Genomic DNA, 24693 nt, shown 5'->3' on the forward strand with positions numbered 1-24693 from the left:
ACATGTCTTCCTCTTAGAATAGAATGTCTTTATTTGTCATATATACATATACAGATGTAAAGTACAGCCAGATTATTTTTCCGCATATTGCAGCTCATTTGGAAGCTGGGGTCAGAGCGCAGGGTCAGCAATTGTACTGCACCCCTGGAGCCAAGAGAGTTAAGGGCCTTGCTCAAGAGGACAGTTCCAGGGGGTTCACAGCCTGAAACAGAAATTTATTGTTATTTGATACAATTATAATAGCAATTGTATTATATAATCATACAGTATATAAGATACAGTTGGTTGTCCATGGTTACAGGATGAAGATTTACCTCTTTGCCTATTGTCTTATAAGTGTCCTTTTACCCTCCAGTAAAAGGTAGAATAATGTGTAATACAGATCAGTAGTAATGTAATACAGAATAGTAGTAATACCGAATGAGTGTGTGTAATTGAATAAGAACTCATAGTATCCAGGTAAGGAGTGCTGTATGGAAAATAGCTATTTTATGACATTTATGTCCGATTAACACAATTCAATCAATTATTAACCAAGGCTCAAATCAACATCTAATCTATAGTCTAATCTAGGCAAAACTAGGATACTTTTCATTTAAAATGATAAATAAAAATTAAAATAATAGATACCAGTAATAACAGTGATATGAATTTTGGGCTTGTTTTTTGCATCTTTCTGATTATATGTGGTTTTAAATGTGTGGTATTAAGTGAAACGGGTCTATTCATGCCAGAGATCCCCACTAAAGCTTTTTCTCCAGAGCCGTAACACTTCTCAACACAGTTGTTCCCTTGGTTAAATACCTGGTAACAGTCTGTGTGGTGTCTGGTCTGTTGAATATGTTACATGTCATACATATGTCTTATGTGTATTATTATATGCACCACCAAAACAGATTCCTCGTATGTGAACTCATCATCCTGATCTTTTGTCCTCCAGGCAAACCAGAGATCAAGAAACGCCCCCGGATTTCTTCTATTTCTCCGACTTTGAGAGACACAATGCTGAAATTGCAGCATTCCATCTCGACAGGTAGGTCTGACTTCTTAATAACACCTGTTGAGAAGATAGACAGACAGACAGATAGATAGACCAATGGATATATAGATAGACAGATAGATAGGTAGATAGACCGATAGATAGACCAATCGATAGAGAGACAATCAGACAGACTGACTGATTGATAGACAGACAGACAGACAGACAGACAGACAGACAGACAGACAGACATATAGATAGATTGATAGATTGATAGACTGACAAATAGATAGACTGATTAATTGATTGAGAGATAGATATATAGATAGATAGACAGATTGATGCATTGAATGAGAGATAGCTATATCAGTCACTGATTGATTGATTGATTTAGAGATAAACAGATAGACAGACCAGCAGACTGATTAATTGATGGATTGCTTGAGAGATAGATATATTGATAGACAGACATACTGACTGATGGATTGATTGAGAGATAGATACATTGACAGACATACTGACTGATTGATGGATTGATTGAGAGATATACATATTAATAGACGGACAGATTGATTCAATGATATGATTGAGAGATAGATATATCAGTCAGTCTGTCTCAAACAGACAAACTGATTGATTGAGAGATAAAAACAGATAGACAGGCAGACTGATTGTTTGAGAGATAGATAAATAGACAGACAGACTGATTGACTGAGAAATAGATATATAGATAGAAAGACTGATTGATTGATTAAGAGATGTACAGTACAACGAATTCTTTCTTTACCATTGTACGGCACCCCTGGAGCTAAGAGGATTAAGGGCCTTGCTCAAGGACCCAACAGTGGCTGCATGGCAGAGCTGGTATTCGAACTCTCAACCTTTCAATTGATAGCCCAAAGCTCTACCCACTAGGCTACCACTGTCCCTACTAGACTACCAATGTATATAGGGATGAATATTGAATATAGAATATTGAAGCACATGTCAGATGAGATCTGCTAGCATATTCCCACACTGTTTCTTTACTTTCTTATCTGACTAAATGTGATACAGTTTGTACACATGCTAAGCTAGTACAACCTGAAATGCTAGTTAGTGTTAAGAAGTTTGAACACTGTTTGAAGAATCTGCCCGCATCACTGTTTCCTGCGTGAACACTTAGGCTTTGATCTGAAGCCTGGAGTGAGAAGAGGGTTCAGCTGAACCTGAATCAGCTTTGTTATCTTTTTTTAAGATGTTATCAAAGCCGGTGCTGGTTGGAAGGCACGCTTTGTGTTCACAGCTGGTAATGCTATCAAATCAGATCATCAAATCAATACAGATCTGGGAATTTGTGACACTGTAAGAGCCAGACTTTATTCAGGAGGTAACTCTTTGAACAGGTAACATCTGCGGACGTCTTGCAATTATTTAGCTATTTTTATTCTACGACTCCCTCAGTTGTCTGCCGATCGTTTCTTTTTACCAACCAGTTGCACATTTTTGAGTCCTAACACATACAGCGGACCGTGCTATGCTCTCTGTATTTCTTTATCACCTGTTCCAGTGTCACACAAACAAGTTGGAATTGCTGGTGCCAATAGTGTCTGTACCTAACCAATTCATAACTTTGTTCATGTGCCACGCCCACCTCTCCGGGAGCACTCTCAGTCCTGAGCCAACGCCCCATTTATGATTGGTTCCCCTGCTCATTAGCTAATCCCCAGCTGCACCTCATCTGAAAGCAGTTAAGAGGGGAGCTGGGATCCAGTCAGATGAAGACTATTTTGCTTCCAAACTCTTGAATTTTGATCTGATCTGGTTTGCCTGACTCTGTCAGTTCAGTTTGGTCTATCTTTATCCTGTTGGTCTGTGCATAGCTCGTTTGTTTGATTTGGCTTTCCCTTTGTCTTCATCTTGGTCTTTGCCAATGTCTTCATTAGTTTGGTTCCTTCGTCATGTTATTTTGGTTGGTTTGATTTAGTGACGGCAAAACGAAGTGTTTTGAAGCAGCGAAGCTTTCCTGCAAACTGGTTCGGAAAAGGGTTCATTGCCTGAAGCTTTGTAACATTGAAACATTGTACCCTAGTTTGTACAATTACATATACAATACAATTGTACAATTTTACATTATATATACAGTGTATCACAAAAGTGAGTACACCCCTCACATTTCTGCAGATATTTAAGTATATCTTTTCATGGGACAACACTGACAAAATGACACTTTGACACAATGAAAAGTAGTCTGTGTGCAGCTTATATAACAGTGTAAATTTATTCTTCCCTCAAAATAACTCAATATACAGCCATTAATGTCTAAACCACCGGCAACAAAAGTGAGTACACCCCTTAGTGAAAGTTCCTGAAGTGTCAATATTTTGTGTGGCCACCATTATTTCCCAGAACTGCCTTAACTCTCCTGGGCATGGAGTTTACCAGAGCTTCACAGGTTGCCACTGGAATGCTTTTCCACTCCTCCATGACGACATCACGGAGCTGGCGGATATTCGAGACTTTGCACTCCTCCACCTTCCGCTTGAGGATGCCCCAAAGATGTTCTATTGGGTTTAGGTCTGGAGACATGCTTGGCCAGTCAATCACCTTTACCCTCAGCCTCTTCAATAAAGCAGTGGTCGTCTTAGAGGTGTGTTTGGGGTCATTATCATGCTGGAACACTGCCCTGCGACCCAGTTTCCGGAGGGAGGGGATCATGCTCTGCTTCAGTATTTCACAGTACATATTGGAGTTCATGTGTCCCTCAATGAAATGTAACTCCCCAACACCTGCTGCACCCATGCAGCCCCAGACCATGACATTCCCACCACCATGCTTGACTGTAGGCATGACACACTTATCTTTGTACTCCTCACCTGATTGCCGCCACACATGCTTGAGACCATCTGAACCAAACAAATTAATCTTGGTCTCATCAGACCATAGGACATGGTTCCAGTAATCCATGTCCTTTGTTGACATGTCTTCAGCAAACTGTTTGCGGGCTTTCTTGTGTAGAGACTTCAGAAGAGGCTTCCTTCTGGGGTGACAGCCATGCAGACCAATTTGATGTAGTGTGCGGCGTATGGTCTGAGCACTGACAGGCTGACCCCCCACCTTTTCAATCTCTGCAGCAATACTGACAGCACTCCTGCGCCTATCTTTCAAAGACAGCAGTTGGATGTGACGCTGAGCACGTGCACTCAGCTTCTTTGGACGACCAACGCGAGGTCTGTTCTGAGTGGACCCTGCTCTTTTAAAACGCTGGATGATCTTGGCAACTGTGCTGCAGCTCAGTTTCAGGGTGTTGGCACTCTTCTTGTAGCCTTGGCAATCTTCTTGTAGCGCAACAATTCGTCTTTTAAGATCCTCAGAGAGTTCTTTGCCATGAGGTGCCATGTTGGAACTTTCAGTGACCAGTATGAGAGAGCGTGAGAGCTGTACTACTAAATTGAACACACCTGCTCCCTATGCACACCTGAGACCTAGTAACACTAACAAATCACATGACATTTTGGAGGGAAAATGACAAGCAGTGCTCAATTTTGACATTTAGGGGTGTAGTCTCTTAGGGGTGTACTCACTTTTGTTGCTGGTGGTTTAGACATTAATGGCTGTATATTGAGTTATTTTGAGGGAAGAATAAATGTACACTGTTATATAAGCTGCACACAGACTACTTTTCATTGTGTCAAAGTGTCATTTTGTCAGTGTTGTCCCATGAAAAGATATAATTAAATATCTGCAGAAATGTGAGGGGTGTACTCACTTTTGTGATACACTGTATACTGTATATATATATATATATATATATATATATCCTTTGTTTTACGTCAGCATGTCCGCTGTGTGGAAATACTTTCAATTGGTAAGTGAAACAAGTCCAACAGCGAAGTGTAATGTCTGCAATGCGAGCGTTTCACGAGGCGGTAGGAGCAGAGCTGCGTTCATTACTGTAGAATTTTACTATTTATATGGTGTGTGAGTCAAGGATCACTCCGGTTTACAAAACAAAGTAGTGATGCACTTGCTTAATAAAGAAATAAATACACGGTATATTCACAAATTGTCGGGAGCATAACACTTTATTAACTTCTTCTGTTACGGTACCAAATAGCGGACAGCTAGAGTCATCGCATTAGCCAAGCATGCTATTCCATGCACTATGGAAGCCCCAAAGGGTCAAAACACACTCACTTCGCGTAGAAACGTCCATCAAACCAGTCACAATACAACCACAGAAAAGTTTGTTACAGTTACAACACGCATACAAGTACGGTGGCTCATAAGAAACAAACCAGATATCATTTAACCAAACGATCTACAATTACTACCAATTTGATACGGCACCTAAAAAATAAACACTCAGTCGAATACAGCGAGTTTATTATTATATGATGAGAAGAGGAACCGGCTGTCCGCTAACACGGCAGAGATGCTGATTTTCCTCAAAAAGAACCTTCATTTTGAGTGTTCTAGTTTTACTACTACAACGCTGCACTAAGTTTGTTTACTTTTATATTGTACAAATAAAAGAACATTAAGCAATAGCTTGGATGCAGGCAATTTTTTTCCTACAGCACTGCAGAGCTATTCAGTTGTTAAACATATTACATTGAATTAATTTGAATAACTGTAATGTACTTGAAGTGTGCACTGTGTGAACAGTATTATCTAGTTCTTATCTAGACAATATCCAGAAAATACAAGTATCGGTTTGAGACACGGTATTGGATCGGGATCAAAATTAATGATTGGGAACAAAAAAACGTGATTGGGACATCCCTAATATATATATATATATACAGTGTATCACAAAAGTGAGTACACCCCTCACATTTCTGCAGATATTTAAGTATATCTTTTCATGGGACAACACTGACAAAATGACACTTTCACACAATGTGCAGCTTATATAACAGTGTAAATTTATTCTTCCCTCAAAATAACTCAATATACAGCCATTAATGTCTAAACCACCAGCAACAAAAGTGAGTACACTCCTTAGTGAAAGTTCCTGAAGTGTCAATATTTTGTGTGGCCACCATTATTTCCCAGAACTGCCTTAACTCTCCTGGGCATGGAGTTTACCAGAGCTTCACAGGTTGCCACTGGAATGCTTTTCCACTCCTCCATGACGACATCACGGAGCTGGCGGATATTCGAGACTTTGCGCTCCTCCACCTTCCGCTTGAGGATGCCCCAAAGATGTTCTATTGGGTTTAGGTCTGGAGACATGCTTGGCCAGTCCATCACCTTTACCCTCAGCCTCTTCAATAAAGCAGTGGTCGTCTTAGAGGTGTGTTTGGGGTCATTATCATGCTGGAACACTGCCCTGCGACCCAGTTTCCGGAGGGAGGGGATCATGCTCTGCTTCAGTATTTCACAGTACATATTGGAGTTCATGTGTCCCTCAATGAAATGTAACTCCCCAACACCTGCTGCACTCATGCAGCCCCAGACCATGGCATTCCCACCACTATGCTTGACTGTAGGCATGACACACTTATCTTTGTACTCCTCACCTGATTGCCGCCACACATGCTTGAGACCATCTGAACCAAACAAATTAATCTTGGTCTCATCAAGATTGGTCTCATCAAGAAATGGTCATCAGCTTCAGGAGACAGAGAGAGGAACCTACACCCTTAGACATCGGAGGAAACACAGTAGAGAGAGTGTCTAATTTCAAATTCCTAGGCACACACATCTCCCAGGACCTCACATGGACCACCAACACCACCTCTCTAGTGAAAAAAGCACAGAAGCGGCTCTACTTTTTAAGGACACTAAGAAAGGCCAACCTGTCCAAGCAGCTACTGGTGTCCTTCTATCGCAGCACGGTGGAAAGCATACTCACCCATGGCATTCTGGTGTGGTATGCCAGCTGCTCTGAGGCTGACAAGAAGGCTCTTCAGAGGGTAATCAAATCAGCTCAGAGAACCATCAACACTGAGCTGCCTTCACTAGAGAACATTTACAAAACCCGATGCCTGCGTCGGGCCACAAACATCATAAAGGACTCATTTCACCCTTGTTGCAACCTGTTCTCCTTGTTGCCCTCTGGTAGGCGCTATAGGAGTATCAAGGCCCGTACTTCCAGACTCCTGAAAAGCTTTTACCCCTCCGCCATAAAAACACTAAACTATCAAACTTTACATCCTAGGAAATAATGTGCAATTTATAGAGACCGTGCAATAACCTTCTTCTTCTTTTCTTTTCTGGAAAGTTCTTAAAACCACACGTTTATTTCTGTATCTAGATGTGTATATGTTTATTTTGTAAATACATGTGTATATATATGTCTGTGTGTACATACATGTACCGTCAAGGAGATGCTCAAAAAATTTCGTTGTGCACTGTGCAATGACAATAAAGGCATTCTATTCTATTCTATTCTATTCTATTCTATCAGACCATAGGACATGGTTCCAGTAATCCATGTCCTTTGTTGACATGTCTTCAGCAAACTGTTTGCGGGCTTTCTTGTGTAGAGACTTCAGAAGAGGCTTCCTTCTGAGGTGACAGCCATGCAGACCAATTTGATGTAGTGTGCGGCGTATGGTCTGAGCACTGACAGGCTGACCCCCCACCTTTTCAATCTCTGCAGCAATGCTGACAGCACTCCTGCGCCTATCTTTCAAAGACAGCAGTTGGATGTGACGCTGAGCACGTGCACTCAGCTTCTTTGGACGACCAACGCGAGGTCTGTTCTGAGTGGACCCTGCTCTTTTAAAACGCTGGATGATCTTGGCCACTGTGCTGCAGCTCAGTTTCAGGGTGTTGGCAATCTTCTTGTAGCCTTGGCCATCTTCATGTAGCGCAACAATTCGTCTTTTAAGATCCTCAGAGAGTTCTTTGCCATGAGGTGCCATGTTGGAACTTTCAGTGACCAGTATGAGAGAGTGTGAGAGCTGTACTACTAAATTGAACACACCTGCTCCCTATGCACACCTGAGACCTAGTAACACTAACAAATCACATGACATTTTGGAGGGAAAATGACAAGCAGTGCTCAATTTGGACATTTAGGGGTGTAGTCTCTTAGGGGTGTACTCACTTTTGTTGCAGGTGGTTTAGACATTAATGGCTGTATATTGAGTTATTTTGAGGGAAGAATAAATTTACACTGTTATATAAGCTGCACACAGACTACTTTTCATTGTGTCAAAGTGTCATTTTGTCAGTGTTGTCCCATGAAAAGATATACTTAAATATCTGCAGAAATGTGAGGGGTGTACTCACTTTTGTGATACACTGTATATATATATATATATATATATATATATACAGTATATATATATATATATATAAAAGTGCTTGTGACATCTGAACGGGACATTTTATTTGGGAGGGGGGGTGCTTTTGAAAGTAAGCCATACTTTTGTTTAGAAACAGTATGTGATCGTGATGTATTTGGGTCACTGAGGTATCATTGCACCTAAACAGTAGCGCTTGCTGTAGCGTTCTTAACCCGTAAAGCAGTCATATGATTCGGTACAGAACGAAGCTTCAGACGTCACTGGTCACGTGAAATGCGGTTAAACGAATCAAGCATCGATATAGATATTTTTTCTCAGCCAGCAAGTTCCAAAATTGTCCAGCAGAGGCCCTTGACTTCATATGAATGTCAGATTGTGGGGTGGGGTTAAAATTTCTGTATGTAACATGAGGTCTGATCATTCTCTGCCAGCTTCTTCTAGTTTTTGGTTTATTTGTGCTAGGTTGCGCGCTCATCTTCACAAACAGTGTAGGTTACAAAAGGAAAAATTCAAAAATGGCGCAAACTGGCTACAGACGAATGAAAACTTTCTAGATTAGCGGTGCTGAGGTGTAGCTATGGTAACAAACAGAAAATTAAAGAGACAGTGGCCACATTTCATTTCGATCACAATGACCTGTTTAAACAGGTGCGATCTACCAGCGTTCACTGTGCGATCGATAGGGTTTATTAATGTATTTACACTACATAGCCAAAAGTATTTGGACATCTGACCATGAACTTGTTGGACATCCTATTTTTTCAAAATTAAATGGTATTAAAATCGAGTAATCTTTTCAGCTGTAACAACAGTCACTCTTCAGAGAGGGCTTCTCACAAGTCTTTGATGTATGTCTGTGGGAATTTGTGTCCCTTTAGTCCAAAGAACATTTGTATGGCTGGTCAGAAGTGTTTTAAAATAAAAAGCCAGCATGGAAATATAATTATATAGATTTATATATATATAGATAGATAGATAGACAGACACAGACAGACGGAAAGACAGGCAGACATACGAGTAGATGGATAGACAGATAGATAGATTAGATAAATAGACAGACAGACAGACAGATAGGCCGATGGATAGATAGATAAACAGACAGACAGATAGGTAGACAGACAGATAGGTAGATAAGTAGATAGACAGACAGACAGACAGATAGATAGATAGACAGATAGATAGACCTCCATCACAAACACACTCCTGACTGCATGTACAGTATTTAGCCTCTGGAAAGAAACTGGAACACCCGGAGGGAACCCACACAGACACAGGGAGAACATGCAAACTTCATACAAAAAGGACCCAGACCGCTCTACCTGGGAATCAAACCCAGGACCTTCCTATATTCAAAATGTCCTAGTTAATTTCAATAAAACTGGTGAACAGACTCTGATTGTTCTTAACTACACTCCTTCAGTACCAGTGCTTTATTCAGATGATTGCATGCATTGACTTAAAATCACTTATACCTAAATCTTGGGCTGCTTTTACATAGCCGAGTCCCACCAGCCCCGATTTCACAAACACTTGTCGCTCCAGCTCCCGGCCACCAGCCTGTAAAGCACTTAGCAGGATTGATTCAATCCACCCCTCCACGACATGACTCCGAGGATAACAAGGTGCATATGAGAGCAATCAAAAGTTGTGAGATGCTTCCTGCTGACTTTAATAAGGAACCGTACCGAGAGATCATTTGTGCTAGCGAGCGTTGATACAGTGTTGAGACCCAATTTCTTTTTGCCGATCTGTTTTTTGTTCTCCGAACAATAGAAATAAAACCCGCACACCAGCGTTGGGATTCTGATCTCTCCAGAATCTCAGCTCCGCTACCGGTCGTCTGGGCTCCACAAGTGCCTGCAGCAGACAAAATTGGGTGGGAAAAGACTGGACTAAAATGAGGAATGATTAATAGCCCGAAGCGCCTGTACAGAAATGTACAATAAAATCCCATTCAGAGGGGCAGGTGATTGTCAGTTAAAAGGAACTGACACGTTAATCATTTGCGCCTCCATGCCCCCTTTGCGTGCCATATCTGGCATTGCAGAATTAAATGATTCCATAACCGAGCCACCGCCAAACTCCACAGTAGGTGCATGTGTTACACCCACTTTAGAGATTTAGAGGTAGATATTTAGATATGACCAGTTGTGGTGAGACCGGTCGATCTTGAAGTGGTCGGCTGCTCACCAGACACACCAGTTTGGTGGTGGGCTAGAATATTAGACTGGTGAGCCACTTGAGCAATACCAAGTGTTCTTGTGTATCCATTTGTCAGTCTGTCATGGCTTATCTTTCCATGCAACTCATACAGCTCTACTAGGATAGGATATTTGGTACACATTTGAAGGCAAGTCTCAACACTGGGCTCTTTGTCACCTCCACCGAGCATGACTTTTCAAACTTTTGAGCGTCTGAGTGGCTTCATGTTGCTGGTTTGGGTTTCCGTCCCCCAGGGCTCTAGTAAACTCTGGAAAGTCAGGGTTTAAGTAGTGTAAAGGAAGTTCTCACAGAGATGGCCTACCGGACACACAGCCCTTCGGACAGGTGCTGGCTTTTTCCTACAAATGGTTACTACTGAAATTGTAATTGTAATATACAATGATCAACCATAGCATTAAAACCACCTCCTTGTTTCAACACTCACTGTCCATTTTATCAGCTCCACTTACTCACATAGAAGCACTTTGTAGTTCTACAATTACTGACTGTAGTCCATCTGTTTCTCTGCATACTTTTTAGCCTGATTTCACCCTGTTCTTCAATGGTCAGGACCCCCACAGGACCACCACAGTGCAGGTATTATTTAGGTCATGGATCATTCTCAGCACTGCAGTGACACTGACATGGTGGTGGTGTGTTAGTGTGTGTTGTGCTGGTATGAGTGGATCAGACACAGCAGCGCTGCTGGAGTTTTTAAATACCGTGTCCACTCACTGTCCACTCTATTAGACACTCCTACCTGGTCAGTCCACCTTGTAGATGTAAAGTCAGAGACGATCGCTCATCTATTGCTGCTGTTTGAGTCGGTCATCTTCTAGACCTTCATCAGTGGTCACAGGACGCTGCCCACGGGGCGCTGTTGGTTGGATGTTTTTGGTTGGTGGACTATTCTCTGTCCATCAGTGACAGTAAGGTGTTTAAAAACTCCATCAGCGCTGCTGTGTCTGATCCACTCATACCGGCACAATACACACTAACACACCACCACCATGTCAGTGTCACTGCAGTGCTGAGAATGATCCACCACCTAAATAATACCTGCTCTGTGGCGGTCCTGTGGGGGTCCTGACCATTGAAGAACAGCACAAAAGAGGGCTAACAAAGCATGCAGAGAAACAGATGGACTACTGTCAGTAATTGTAGAACTACAAAGTGCTTCTATAAGCACAGTGAGGGTAGAAACAAGGAGGTGATTTTAATGTTATGGCTGATCGGTGTATATATATATATATATAATTGTCACACATAAGTAATGTTAACACATGCTGATGCTAGGGACTCTTGTTGTTTACTCTTGTGTGTGTGCAGATTCGAGTCCCCATCTCAGGTTGTATCGGTAGAGGTGAAGGGTAAGGCAATCAGGGTGATTGGATATGACTTGACGGGTAGAAAATTCGGGGGGAAATTGGAAAAAAGGTGGGGTCTCCGTATCTGTTATAGGTTTTATTAAAAATTATTTGTACCTCATTTTTAACGTAATTTAGTTCATCAGGCTTTAGTAAGCTAGTAATTTGTGACTGAAAGCTAAGGTCAAACACACAGAGCGTTCAAAAAGTCGATAATTAGCCGCTGTAGAGGCGTCGTAAAGCGGATGAGTTATAAATGGGCTCCCATGCTGAGACAGCTGCTGTCAGTGATGGAGAGAATTATTAAATCACTGCGCAGACACATTAAGAAACGACTTGGCATTTCCACGGATCCGCTGAGCTCTGTAGGGTTTGTGTGCTTATTACTTGAAAGTTTCGAGCCCATTTGCTGTGTAATTAGTTTATTAAATGTGTTGTTTTACTAATGCTTAATGAACGCAGTGCTGTGAAAAACTATTCACCCCTCGCCCGATTTACTCTGTTTTACTCTGCTCATTCGTCGCATTTAAACGTTTCAGATCTTCCAACTAATTATTTTTTCCAGTGTAATGCAGCTTAAGGATAAACAATTATCCAAAACCTGTATCACTCATGTGAAAAGTATTTGCCCCCTAAACCTAACTGGTTGTGCTGCCCTTTGCAGCAACAATTGCCATAATTGGGTAGCACTCGGTGGGTAGCACTGTCTCCTCGTGGCAAGAAGGTCCTGGCTTCGATTCCCAGGTGGAGCGGTCTGGGTGTCATCTACGTGCAGTTTGCATTTTCTCCCCATGTCCACCTGGGCTTCCTTCAAGAGCTCCGGTTTCCTCCCACAGTCCAAAGACATGCAGTCAGGTTAATTGGATACATTAAATTGCACTTGAATGAATTGCAGGGTCTCAATTCAGCGTTTGAAGACACCACCCACTTAGCCCAGTCTTTTCCCCTCCCAGCAGACACAGTGGCCAATTTTTGTCTGCCCAACACTGTTGTACTCTTTTGGTAGGAAGACTACTGCTGTGAAGGTTCACCATCGCTTTAGTTGGAACCTTTTGGAACCTTCTAACCTGCTTCACACTGTATGTTTATATTTAACAGTTCTGGGAGTAATCATGCCTGGTTTTGGCTGGGGGAATTGCACCCAGTTGTCAGTTGAATTTGGTTAACTGGTTGATTTAGTAGCTAAGGTATCAATTCTTTTTTTCATATAGAGCTGAATAGGGCTGAACAGCATTTTTATAATAATTCTAAACAAATTAATCATAATTATGATTGTGTTAAACCATTGCTTATAATGTTTTTTTTTTTTTTGCTGTTTTAGAATTTTAGATTTCCGGCGGGTTCCACCGGTGGCCGGCAGGCTAGTGAATATGACACGTGAGATTAGAGACGTGACCCGTGACAAAAAGCTCTGGCGGACGTTCTTCATCTCCCCAGGTACGTCACTACTTAGTTCATATTTCTATATTATTTTTTATTTAAAATACAATTGGATGTAATAAATATAAATTGTATATCAAATAGGGCTGTCAAACGATTAAAATTTTTAATCGCGATTAATCTCAGAATTTCATATAGTTAATCGCGATTAATCGCATTAAAAAAAATCTGTGTAAATGTTATAGAAAACAAGGATTTTTAAGTGAAATGTTACAATTAAAATGGTGAACACATTTTATGCTAAATGTACTGATGTTAAAAACTGCTGGGACAAGAGAAAACTGTAAGGGAGTTTATTCACTCACATACTAGGTAGTAATACTATCCAATGGTTTAATGGACGTTTCTACACGAAGTGAGTGTGTTTTGACCCTTTGGGGCTTCCATAGTTCATGGACAACGTGCTTGACTCAGCTGTCCGGTATTCTTTACCGTAACAGAATAAGTTAATAAAGTGTTCTGCTCCCGACAACTTGTGAATATAGCGTGTATTTATTTCTTTATTATGCAAGTGCAGATGCTACGACGCTCTTTTACATTTTGTTAACAAACCGCAAATGAAAAACGGTGACATGTCCGACATTAAAACGTTTGTTCTACCAGTCAAGTCTCAACATGAACTAGAATTTGCGTTAATGGCACTATTTATCTTAATCGCGTTAAATTGAGATTGCGTTAATGCGTTATTATCGCGTTAACTTCGACAGCCCTAATATCAAACATATCATACAAATATATAGGTTTAGAAGACGTTTTTCATTTTTTAAATAGTATTTTAGTTTAATTAGGTTTAGTTTGATTAATTATTGTCAGATTTTAATGATACTGGGCATGTAAATGGTCCTGGCGAGACCCTGATGACCCTCTTTCTGGATCTTCAGCCACCCAGATTTCTAAAAACAAAGGTTCTTCACTTATGCGTAGTTCATAGTACACGATTTTAGCCCTGATTTTTGCTCGCTGACGTGCGCCAGCTCGGAAGAAAATCAGCGTTCGCTCTGGGCTCGAAAATCGGCTCTCGATCACTATGTGTGGACTCGATCCGAGCGACTTCCAATATCTAGGATGCTTAATATCTAGCCATGTCAGCGATTTAAAATCATGTAGTGTGAAAAGTGCTGTGATCAGGTTGTAATTGCCATTGACTGTGGTGTCAAACTACAGCCAATCAAAACCAGGGGGAGTAGTGTAAACGTCAGCGAGGATGGCTACAGAAAAATATAGTTTCTACCAAAATATATCGGCATGCTCACAAGCTTAACAGTATTTGTGACCTTATCGTCCACGGCAAACCATAATACAGCTCCTCCTGGTTGTAGATGGTGTATTATTGTGTGACCCCCTATCACCTATCAGTCGTGTAGTGTGAAAACCACAACAAATTAAAAGACTCCTGAAGTGTGAACTTAGCATTAGGCAGACTTAATCCTCCTGTGCCAAACTAAACTCCACTCCTTTCACCTTTCCCACAGCCAACAACATCTGCTTCTACGGCGAGTGCTCCTACTACTGCTCCACCGAGCACGCCCTGTGTGGCAAGCCTGACCAGATCGAGGGCTCCCTGGCCGCCTTCCTCCCTGACCTGACCCTCGCCAAGCGCAAGACCTGGAGGAACCCCTGGCGCCGCTCCTATCATAAGCGCAAGAAAGCTGAGTAAGGCTTCTTTACATTTTTCTTTCACTGGATCTGAGGTCAACGTACGCCGACTCTTACGTTCATTAAACTTACAGCAGGAGTCCTTCATCAGCAAAAATCTGAACTTAGAATAGCTGCCCTGAAACAATAGGCAGTCCTCTCTGGGATAATATTTTTTTAGTTAGATGGGCCAAGACATTTTTAAACTCAGCATAAAGCCGCTGACTGAGTCGACAGATCTGCAAGGGTACACATTTCTTACAAATTCCTTTCTATATGTGACTCGAATGACATTAAACCTTTAAATTCTGCATTTAGGACGGAGAAAACTTAGTGTTTTATCTGTAAGCAAAATAAGCAAATCTATGCAAAGGAATTGGGTTTTTTCTGTAGTTCATCAGCATTTTTAAATTATAAATCTAAGCAAAATACAATAATTGAGACCAGCTTTAAAGTAAAAAAAAAACTAAGATTTGTTTACCTTGCTATTAGTAGTCAGACGTTTGATTGAAATTGGGTTAAGAAGGTGGCGCAGCGGTAAAAACACACGCTGGAACCAGAAGTATTAATAATACTTGCTCAGGTATGTACAGATATGCGCCTGCTTAAATCAGCTCTTTCACCCTTATTAGATCCGGAACATTTCAAGCTACAAGATAAGGCATATTACTTGCTAAAACTAGCTAGTAACCATGCTTGATGGCCTAGGTTGTGTTTTCTCTGATATGTATACTTTATTACTTAAAACATTTTTAACATTAAATTATGGTTAATTAAATAGCTTTGTTGGTTACGACAGATATTTGTAAAAAAAAACAAAAAAAACAACACCACTGTTCACTGTTTTGTTGGAATTTTAGCTGAACATTGTCAAATGTAAATGTTGTGATACGTTGTATTTTATGAAAATGTATTTATAAGTATCCTACAGTTTTAATGAGTAAATTGAAATGCATGATGTGCCATAATATAAAATCTATTTGTCTGTTGTTTTTAGGTGGGAGGTGGATCCAGATTATTGTGATGAGGTAAAACAGACTCCGCCCTACGACCGTGGCACTCGTTTGCTGGATATCATGGACATGACCATCTTTGACTTTCTTATGGGTGAGTGTTCGGGCTGTTTAAAAATGCATTCAAAACATTATAATGTCTGTACAGCTTGACGATTTAAAAAAGCAGTTTGAACTAGGTGATTAATTGTCGTTTAATTATAAAGAGATACGTATGTTCAGAAAAGCTAAAATACAAACAATATGACCAGAGTCCATAGCATGTGTTATCAGAGGTGTATCCAGTTTGATGAATCCAAACAACCAGCGGAACTATAGAAAAACCCTAATCAAATGGGAGGAACAACAATGGTACACATGCCCTTGTCCCAACTTTTTTGGAATACCAGCAACTTATAATTATAATGCTTATAATTGGGTTTGTAGTACCAGCATGTGTTGCTTATCACTGGGTTTGTAGCAGAGATGTTCATAAGTCACAAAATACGAGTCCGAGTCAAGTCACAAGTCTTTAGGCTAGAGTGTGAGTCAAGTCACGAGTCAATATAATCTACACAAAACATATATTGGAAATGTAGCATAGAAATAAATAAATAATCTGTATGTTCAGATAAAAAACAACAACAGATTAGCGACTGTATTTTGTTGGTTTACCTAGTGCTTTTACTTTCCTAGTCATTGTGCCAGTGAATGTAATTTCCATAACAAGAAGGTACCAGTTTAAAGCTTATACTGATATGTTTTGTTTTCATTGCAAAACAAAAGCGCACGATAAATCACAGTACAGCGACCAAAATCCAAAACACTGCAAAAAAAAATCATAACCACTGCTTACCTTAGCTTATGTTCTTTCAGATGCTATTAAATGTATAACCGTGTGTTGTCCCATTAGGAATATAATCCGTTATTTTGTAAATCTGTGCTCAGATAAAAACCTCCAAACTTTTCCCGGTTGTGAAGTAAAACACGAACTCGTTAGAAAGCCAATCAAGCGTTTCATTGACAATCATCTGTGTGATGCAAACTGAATAAATGCAGATAACAGCATTTCTTACTAATGATTACAATCAGAAGGTCTGAAAGCGGTTCTTTCAACCATTAGCGCCAATTCTGTAGGAGCGTTCCATTCACACCAGTTGTTCCTGTAAAGTGCACTACGTAGGGTATTCCACCATTTTAAGTGAGATTCCAATCCTAAGGTAATGAAAATGTTCAAATGAAGTGAACTTCAAACTGTGTAGGGATTAAGGAGCGACGCTGTATCACTACGCCGGAAGCTGGCTGGAACATTTATCCATTGCGTGCGTTGCGGGTTAAGGCGGCCGGAGCGTTATTAGAGAGCAGAAAATGACACGATCAGAATGATGTCGGATCAACGTTTCATTCATCTTTAATAAAAGAGACTCTTGTTGTTTATGAGTCATTTTTTTGCGAGTCATGAATCGAAGTCATTTGAAATGAGTCCGAGTCGAGTCTGAAGTCGCAGTGTATGCAGTGTACGCAGACTCGAGTCCCCATCTCTGGTTTGTAGTACCAGCAGGTTGTTGCTTTTAATTAGATTTGTAGTACCAGCAATTTGTTGCTTTTAAACCAAAACATTACATTATTCTAACTGTCTGTGTATGTCATTCACTTTTCTTGTTCTTCTGTCAGGCAACATGGACCGTCACCATTACGAGACTTTTGAGAAGTTTGGAAATGAGACATTCATCATCCATCTAGACAATGGCAGAGGGTAAGCCATCAAACAGTAGCCAGCAAGTAAACAGACCCGATATGAATGTTGGTAGGCAGTGGACTGGTACTTATCTCTTAAACAGGATGATTTCTGACATCTACACTATCTGCTATTTCACTAGATCTACTAAAATCTGTGTAGTGTGACAAGTAAGCATTCGCCATGGCCATTAGAAAAAGTACAATAAATAAAGGTGTTTTACTATAATATATTTATTACATTTATATTATATAAATGTAATTATATATATATCCATAGTGCAGTGAGATTCTAAGTCTAAAGTTATAGTAAGCCACCCTTTCATCACATACTGATGAGGTTTCTCTAACACCCCTTAGGTTCGGGAAACACTCACATGATGAAATGTCCATCTTGGTGCCTTTGATCCAGTGCTGCAGGTAAGGCTATTTGTCTCAATGTTTTGCCCTATTTGCATGGTCACAAAAACAGAAAAATTCTATTTAAAACATTTTATTCAGAAAACAATTATTTAAAATTAAACGTAAGTTATTATTTTACAAAATGACTGGCACCCTTTATATTCTTAGAAACAAAGAGGTAACTGAAGATATATATATATATATATATATATATATATATATATATATATATATATATATATATATATATATATATATATAATTTTTTTGTTTTTAGTTTTTTATTTGTTTCTTTTTTTTGACCAGAGTTTACCAGGGTCAGCTAGGAACTTCCAACTAGATACCATCTACATCTACAGATTCATGATTAAAAGTTTCAATTAATTGGAACAGTGACACACTTGCCTAGACGAGGACCCAAGTTACTTTTACCCTTTTACCCAGCCACCACACACACACACAGTGCAAGGATCGCGGTTGCAGAGTTACAGAAAGAAAAAAAATACCATCTCTGGTCACCTAATCTCCAAAATTACCATTAAAATATAATTTCCTGTCATCTAACCATAAACGTAAGCACCTGAAGTTTGCTTGTATGACTGGAACCATGTTCTATGCCTGGATGAAATAGAAATTGAACTTTTTGGCAGCAAACACAGTGGGTTTGGCATTAAAAAAATACCAGATTAAGGTACCCATTAAGAATGGAAGAAGATCTGTAATGTTGTGGGGCTGATTTTTTTTCCTCGTTAGGATATGATGTCATGGACTTCATGACATATCATGCCACATGAATTTAAAAATTAGAAGGTGTCTCAATACGTTTGTCTAAATAGTGTAAGTAGACCTATTTAGTCACCCCTTTGTAGTCTAGATTAAAAAAAGAAACCATTAAAGGATTTAGTATTACTTAGCAATACCTTGGAGAGACTCTACTTCATGAACCTTGGGGGAACCTTTACCTTCTCGGTTATGCAATAGAGGAAATCCTACAGAGACACAGTAAAATGTCATATAATGTTCAGATCTGAGTGATTATTACTGCAGCATGGATGTTCGGTGATGGTTCTTTGACTTTAGGGGAAGGGAGGTTCAAGTAAGAAGCTACTGCTCCTGCGTTTTTCTATCTGACCAGCAACAAACCTGGAGCAGAAGCTTCTTTCTTGCTTGGCAGCCTCAAAGCTCCTGATGATAGAAAGCTTGCTTGACTGTAGACAGTTCTTGGACCTGTTTCTTATACTCTCCATGACTTCACTCTTTTTCTCCTGCTCTTCCAGGGTGAGAAAGTCCACCTACCTGCGACTTCAGCTTTTAGCTAAAGAGGAATACAAACTAAGTTCGCTGATGGAGGAGTCTCTTCTGCATGACTACCTTTCCCCCATTCTCATCAGGCCACACCTGCAGGCTCTGGACCGTCGTCTTCGGATGGCCCTCAACGTGCTGGCCAATTGTGTAGAGAAGGAGGGCTACAGCGCCATAGTGGAGAACGACATTGAGCCTCGCCAGAACCCCGGGGCGAGGTAGTGGAGCCCAGACATACAAATCATCCTCGGGCACCTGAGAGCGCTTGAGATGCATCTTTGAATTCAGTGAATTCCCAGAGACCCAAGGTTAATCCCTCGAAAATGGTACTCAGCGGACATGGGCGCTTAAACATACATGAGATTTAGACTAGACGTAGAAAGGACAAGTTTCTTGTTTGCTTTTATTGGTGCCCATGAGCACCTGGGGTTGTGTTTTCTGTTTTTAAAGCTTGCAACAGCACATACTGTTTTGTAACGACACATTTTCTGATATGGTTAATGACGGTATGTAAATTAGATTTATTTTTGTTTATAAATGGGACACAAAGGGACAAAATTGGCCCAACATGTACAGCAAGGTGCTGGCAATGGGTCCTGGTGACTCGTATGTCCTAGATTCATCCTAGGTTAGGATTAAAAGGTCATGCATTCCTGTGGGGCAGTTGTGGCTTGATGGCCAAGCCTCTAAACTACCAATCAGAAGGTTGTGAGATCAGAACTCAACTAATTCACACTAAAACACACTAATTCAATTCTGTCATGTAAAACAAACATCATAGATTTGCGTCCACATCAAATTAGAAACTGGGCTCCTTTGGGACAAACTAAACTGGAAACCCACAACTTCTACATACTAAAGGTTCAGGTCGTTTGAAATGGACCTTAAAGCTCTGGGGTCACTCAAAATGCAATGCCTTGAATCTGAAAAAGAGCTCATTTGGGACAAACTAAACTGGCAACCCATGGTTTCTTCTACGTGGTTTCTTATCATCATGTATCTGTGAACTTTGGCTAATCATAATAATGCGTTTTATTTTAATAATCTCAAGGTCGCTATACAGAAGAGGAAGAGACTTAAAAGAAGAAACAGTAGAACAGTCATGCAGAGATTGAGGCAGAGAGTTCCAGAGCTTAGGAGCAACAGCATTGAAAGATCTGCCACCCATTGAGTAGAGTCTAGTGAAAGGCATAGAGAGGGACCTACCACCAGAGGAACTTAGAGATGTAGTTCTCAAAGACAGTCCGGGGCCAAACAATGGAGGTCTTCAATGACGTCAACTAAAACACAAAACGTATTTATGCCTGTCAATCATTTTGTAGGTAGCCAAATTGTGGGTAGCCAAATGTGCCCTGCCATCAGAGGATCTTAGAAGGCAAATAGGAACTTAAGGATGTAGACGTTCTCCAAGACAATCTGGGGCCAAAACCATGGAGGTCTTCAAATGTAAAGAGCAGAAATGTGTATTTAATGTGTGATGTTAGCTAACTAAACTCTTGAACCATGGTTTCTTCAACATACCCATCCCATCCTTTGCATTACTATCTAAAATCAACAGATTTGAAGTTCGGATTGATGCCTGTGTTGGAAAAGTAGATCTCCTGGAACAAAGTGATGACCTTGAGTCATATTCTTATTGATTATAAGCATCATGTCCAACTGAATCAGTCGTTCACAAATATCAGGAGACTCAACAGTGACACCTACTGTCATTATCAGATCACAACATTGCTAATAAAAACTACCTACAGGTAGTTTATCATCGTCTGTCTGTGAAGATTGAGGCAGATAGTTCCAGAGCTTAGGAGCAACAGCACTAAAAGATCTGCCACCCATTGAGTAGAATCTAGTAAAAGGTGTAGAGAGGAACCTGCCACCAGAGGAACTTAGGTATGTAGAAGTTCTCCAAGACAGTCCAAAGCCAAACCATGGAGGTCTTCAAATGTAAAAAACAGAAATTTGTACTTACTGTGTGATGTTAGCTAATTAAACTGGTGAACCATGGTTTCTTCAATATACCCGTTCACAAATATCAGGAGACTCAACAGTGACACCTATGGTCATTATCAGATCAGGACATGCTGATAAAAAATACCTGGTTTATCATTGACTATTTGTGAACTTTAGCTATTAATGATAATAATAACCAGTAGACCAGTCGTGCAGAGATTGAGGTAGAGAGTTCCAGAGCAACAGCACTGAATGATCTGCCACCCATTGAGTAGAGTCTAGTGAAAGGCATAGAGAGGAACCTGCCATCAGAGAACCTTAGAGAGCAAACAGGAACTTAAGGATGTAGAAGTTCTCCAAGATAATCCGGGGCCAAACCATGGAGGTCTTCAAATGTAAAGAGCAGAAATTTGCAGTTAATGTTAGCTAATTGAACTGGTGAACCAGTGTGCATGACTATCTAAAAACAACAGATTTGAAGTTCGGATTGATGCCTATGTTGGAAAAGTAGATCTCCTGAAACAAAGTGATGACCTTGGGTCATATTTTTATTGATTATAAGCATCATGTCCAACTGAGAGCTTAGGAGCAACAACACTGAAAGATCTGCACCAATTGAGTAGAATCTAGTGAAAGGCATAGAGAGGAACCTGCCACCAGAGGAACTTAGGGATGTAGAAGTTCTCCAAGACAGTCCAAAGACAAACCATGGAGGTCTTCAAATGTAAAGAGCAGAATTTTGTGTTTAATGTGTGACGTTAGGTAATTTTATTCTGTCTTGTTAAATGGACCTCAAAGCTTTGGGGTCACTCTAGGGTTAGGGTTAGAGTTAGGGTTAGGGTTAAGGTTCAATGCCTTGAATCTGAAAATTAGCTCGTTTTGGGACAAACTAAACTGGTGAACCAGGGTTTCTTCTACATATCCTTCTCATCCTTTTAATTGATATCTAAAAACAACAGATCTGAAATTTGGCTTGATGCCAATCTCCTTAAACAGAGGCTGCTGATATTTGTATTAGAGAGAATACTTGAATAGACAGGAGAACACTTCCTTTATGTCAATTAAAACACAACATAAAAAGTATTTATAACTGTCAATCATTTTGTAAGACCTTAAGCTAAAGGACATACACCGATTAGGCATAACATTATGACCACCTTCCTAATATTGTGTTGGTCCCCCTTTTTCTGGCACCATTCTATCAGAACCAGCATTAACTTCTTCAGCAATCTGAGCTACAGTAGCTCGTCTGTTGGATCGGACCACACGGGCCAGCCTTCGCTCTTCATGTGCATCAATGAGCCTTGGCCGCCCATGACCCCGTCACCGGTTTACCACTATTCCTTCCTTGGACCACTTTTGATAGATACTGACCACTGCAGACCGGGAACACCCCACAAGAGCTGCAGTTTTGGAGATGCTCTGACCCTTTTGTCTAGCAATTTGGACTCAAATCCTTACGCTTGTCCATTTTTCCTGCTTCTAACACAAAGGTGTATTTAAGCTTTAAGAAAGGTAAGTACTGCAAAGTAGTGCTTCTCCTGCCATGACTGTCTAGAACTGATTTGCCATCCTTAATAAATAGACACCATAAAATCCAACCACGAAACGTTCTTTTTCCACTTCGGGAACTTTGCACTTCCTTCCTGTCTCATTTAGAGTTATTCACTGGTGGAGTGACTGTGTAATTTTGGGTTATTCAAATGTGCACTCTTGGTGGGAACTTTATGAAGAAGTGCAGAATGACACTAATTGGTGTTTCTGTTTGAGCTCTGCCTCCCGTCTCCAACACCATGCTGAATGCACCTGTTTTCCCAGCGGGAAAGGTTTGGCACACTCGAACACAAAGCTCTATTAACTTATTAATCATGCATCTTTTTCTGGTGCAATATATCGTGCAATCAGAAATCGTCCTGTTCCTTTTTCCATTTAAATTTGGGTTATTTTTCCATATAGAAGTTACTAAGCAAAACATGTTTACTGTCTGCTCAAAAGTATGTGGACGCCATGTCATGAGCTTGTTGGACATACACTCTATTGTCAAAAGTATTCGCTCACCCATCCAAATCATTGAATTCAGGTGTTCCAGTCACTTCCATGGCCACAGGTGTATAAAACCAAGCACCTAGGCATGCAGACTGCTTCTACAAACATCTGTGAAAGGATGGGTTGCGCTCAGGAGCTCAGTAAATTCCAGCGTGGTACTGTGATAGGATGCCACCTGTGCAACAATTCCAGTCGTGAAATTCCTTGCTACTAAATATTCCACAGTCAAATGTCATTGGTATTATAATAAAGTGGAAGCGATTGGGAATGACAGCAACTCAGCCACGAAGTGGTAGCCACGTAAAATCACAGAGCGGGGTCAGCTGATGCTAAGGCGCATAGTGCGCAGAGGTCGCCAACTTTCTGTAGAGTCAATCGACCTCCAAACTTCATGTGACCTTCAGATTAGCTCAAGAACAGTGTGTAGAGCTTCATGGAATGGGTTTCCATGGTCGAGCAGCTGCATCCAAGCCTTATATCACCAAGCGCAATGCAAAGCATCGTATGCAGTGGTGTAAAGCATGCCACCACTGGACGAATCACACTTCTCCGTCTGGCAATACGATAGACGAAGTGTTGGGCTGATGGTAGTTACTTGTACTGCATTTGTTAAATGCTTCAGACATGACCTGCATACAGACCTAAATGAAATTGTTATGGACCACAGGACTGGGTTGAGGTATCTTTAAAAACGCAAGGGGTGCTCACTGGTGGTCCAAGTAGGGACGAGCCACAAACCAACGTCAGATTGTTGGGCAGTCAAGACTCATTGATCATTGGTCAGTTTTTATTTAAACCAACAACACACTTATATGATTATTGTTTAGTAATTAAAGAAGCATACTCAACTGGGTTTAAAATGACATTTACTACATAAATCTGTGGTGCTGCAGCTGGTTATAAAAAGCTGAAGGTGGGTTTTCCTAAATGGTTTAACAAACACACACCAGCAATATCATGTTTGGATTAAAAACATCTGCTGTACAAATCATACCCAGCTTAAAAAAGGTGGCCAAAGTACAACATGCCAAACTTCATTCATGTATTTGTATTTCAATCATTTAAACATACTACATGCACTTGTGTTCTTTTTTTATTGTTATATTATTTATTAACATCTAAGAAAGATGCATTTGTGGAAATAAAACAGTATATTTTAGTCATGGAGCTACAAAACCTTGGACGAAGAATTACCAGGGTAAATTCAGTGCCTGTGCAATGCTAGAGATCATGTAATGTTTTGGGATTTATCACAAATGAAGATTAAAACCTGGAGATTTGGACCCTACTACTAAGCCGTGGGATTATGAGATCGCGACAGGCTTCTGGATGTTGGGCTGGATGGAATATATCCCTGTGTTTTCATAGCGTGTTTGTACATATCTATAAATATTCGACAT

The 24693-nt window shown here is 40.4% G+C and overlaps 1 protein-coding gene across 1 annotated transcript in view; it reads left to right on the forward strand.

Annotated features, from left to right (window-relative positions):
- Window positions 1–19599, forward strand: part of fam20ca (FAM20C golgi associated secretory pathway kinase a) — a 60664-nt gene extending 41065 nt beyond the window's left edge. The window contains exons 4-10 of the mRNA XM_063018879.1: window positions 941–1033; window positions 13111–13226; window positions 14702–14882; window positions 15862–15971; window positions 17531–17612; window positions 17954–18013; window positions 19273–19599. Of these exons, the coding sequence (XP_062874949.1) occupies window positions 941–1033; window positions 13111–13226; window positions 14702–14882; window positions 15862–15971; window positions 17531–17612; window positions 17954–18013; window positions 19273–19519 (889 nt within the window). The 3' untranslated portion in view covers window positions 19520–19599. The remainder of the gene's footprint in view (window positions 1–940; window positions 1034–13110; window positions 13227–14701; window positions 14883–15861; window positions 15972–17530; window positions 17613–17953; window positions 18014–19272) is intronic.
- The last annotated feature ends 5094 nt before the right edge of the window (window positions 19600–24693 follow it).

Source organism: Trichomycterus rosablanca, chromosome 22 (genome assembly GCF_030014385.1).
Source record: "Trichomycterus rosablanca isolate fTriRos1 chromosome 22, fTriRos1.hap1, whole genome shotgun sequence".
In the NCBI taxonomy this organism is placed as follows: domain Eukaryota; kingdom Metazoa; phylum Chordata; class Actinopteri; order Siluriformes; family Trichomycteridae; genus Trichomycterus; species Trichomycterus rosablanca.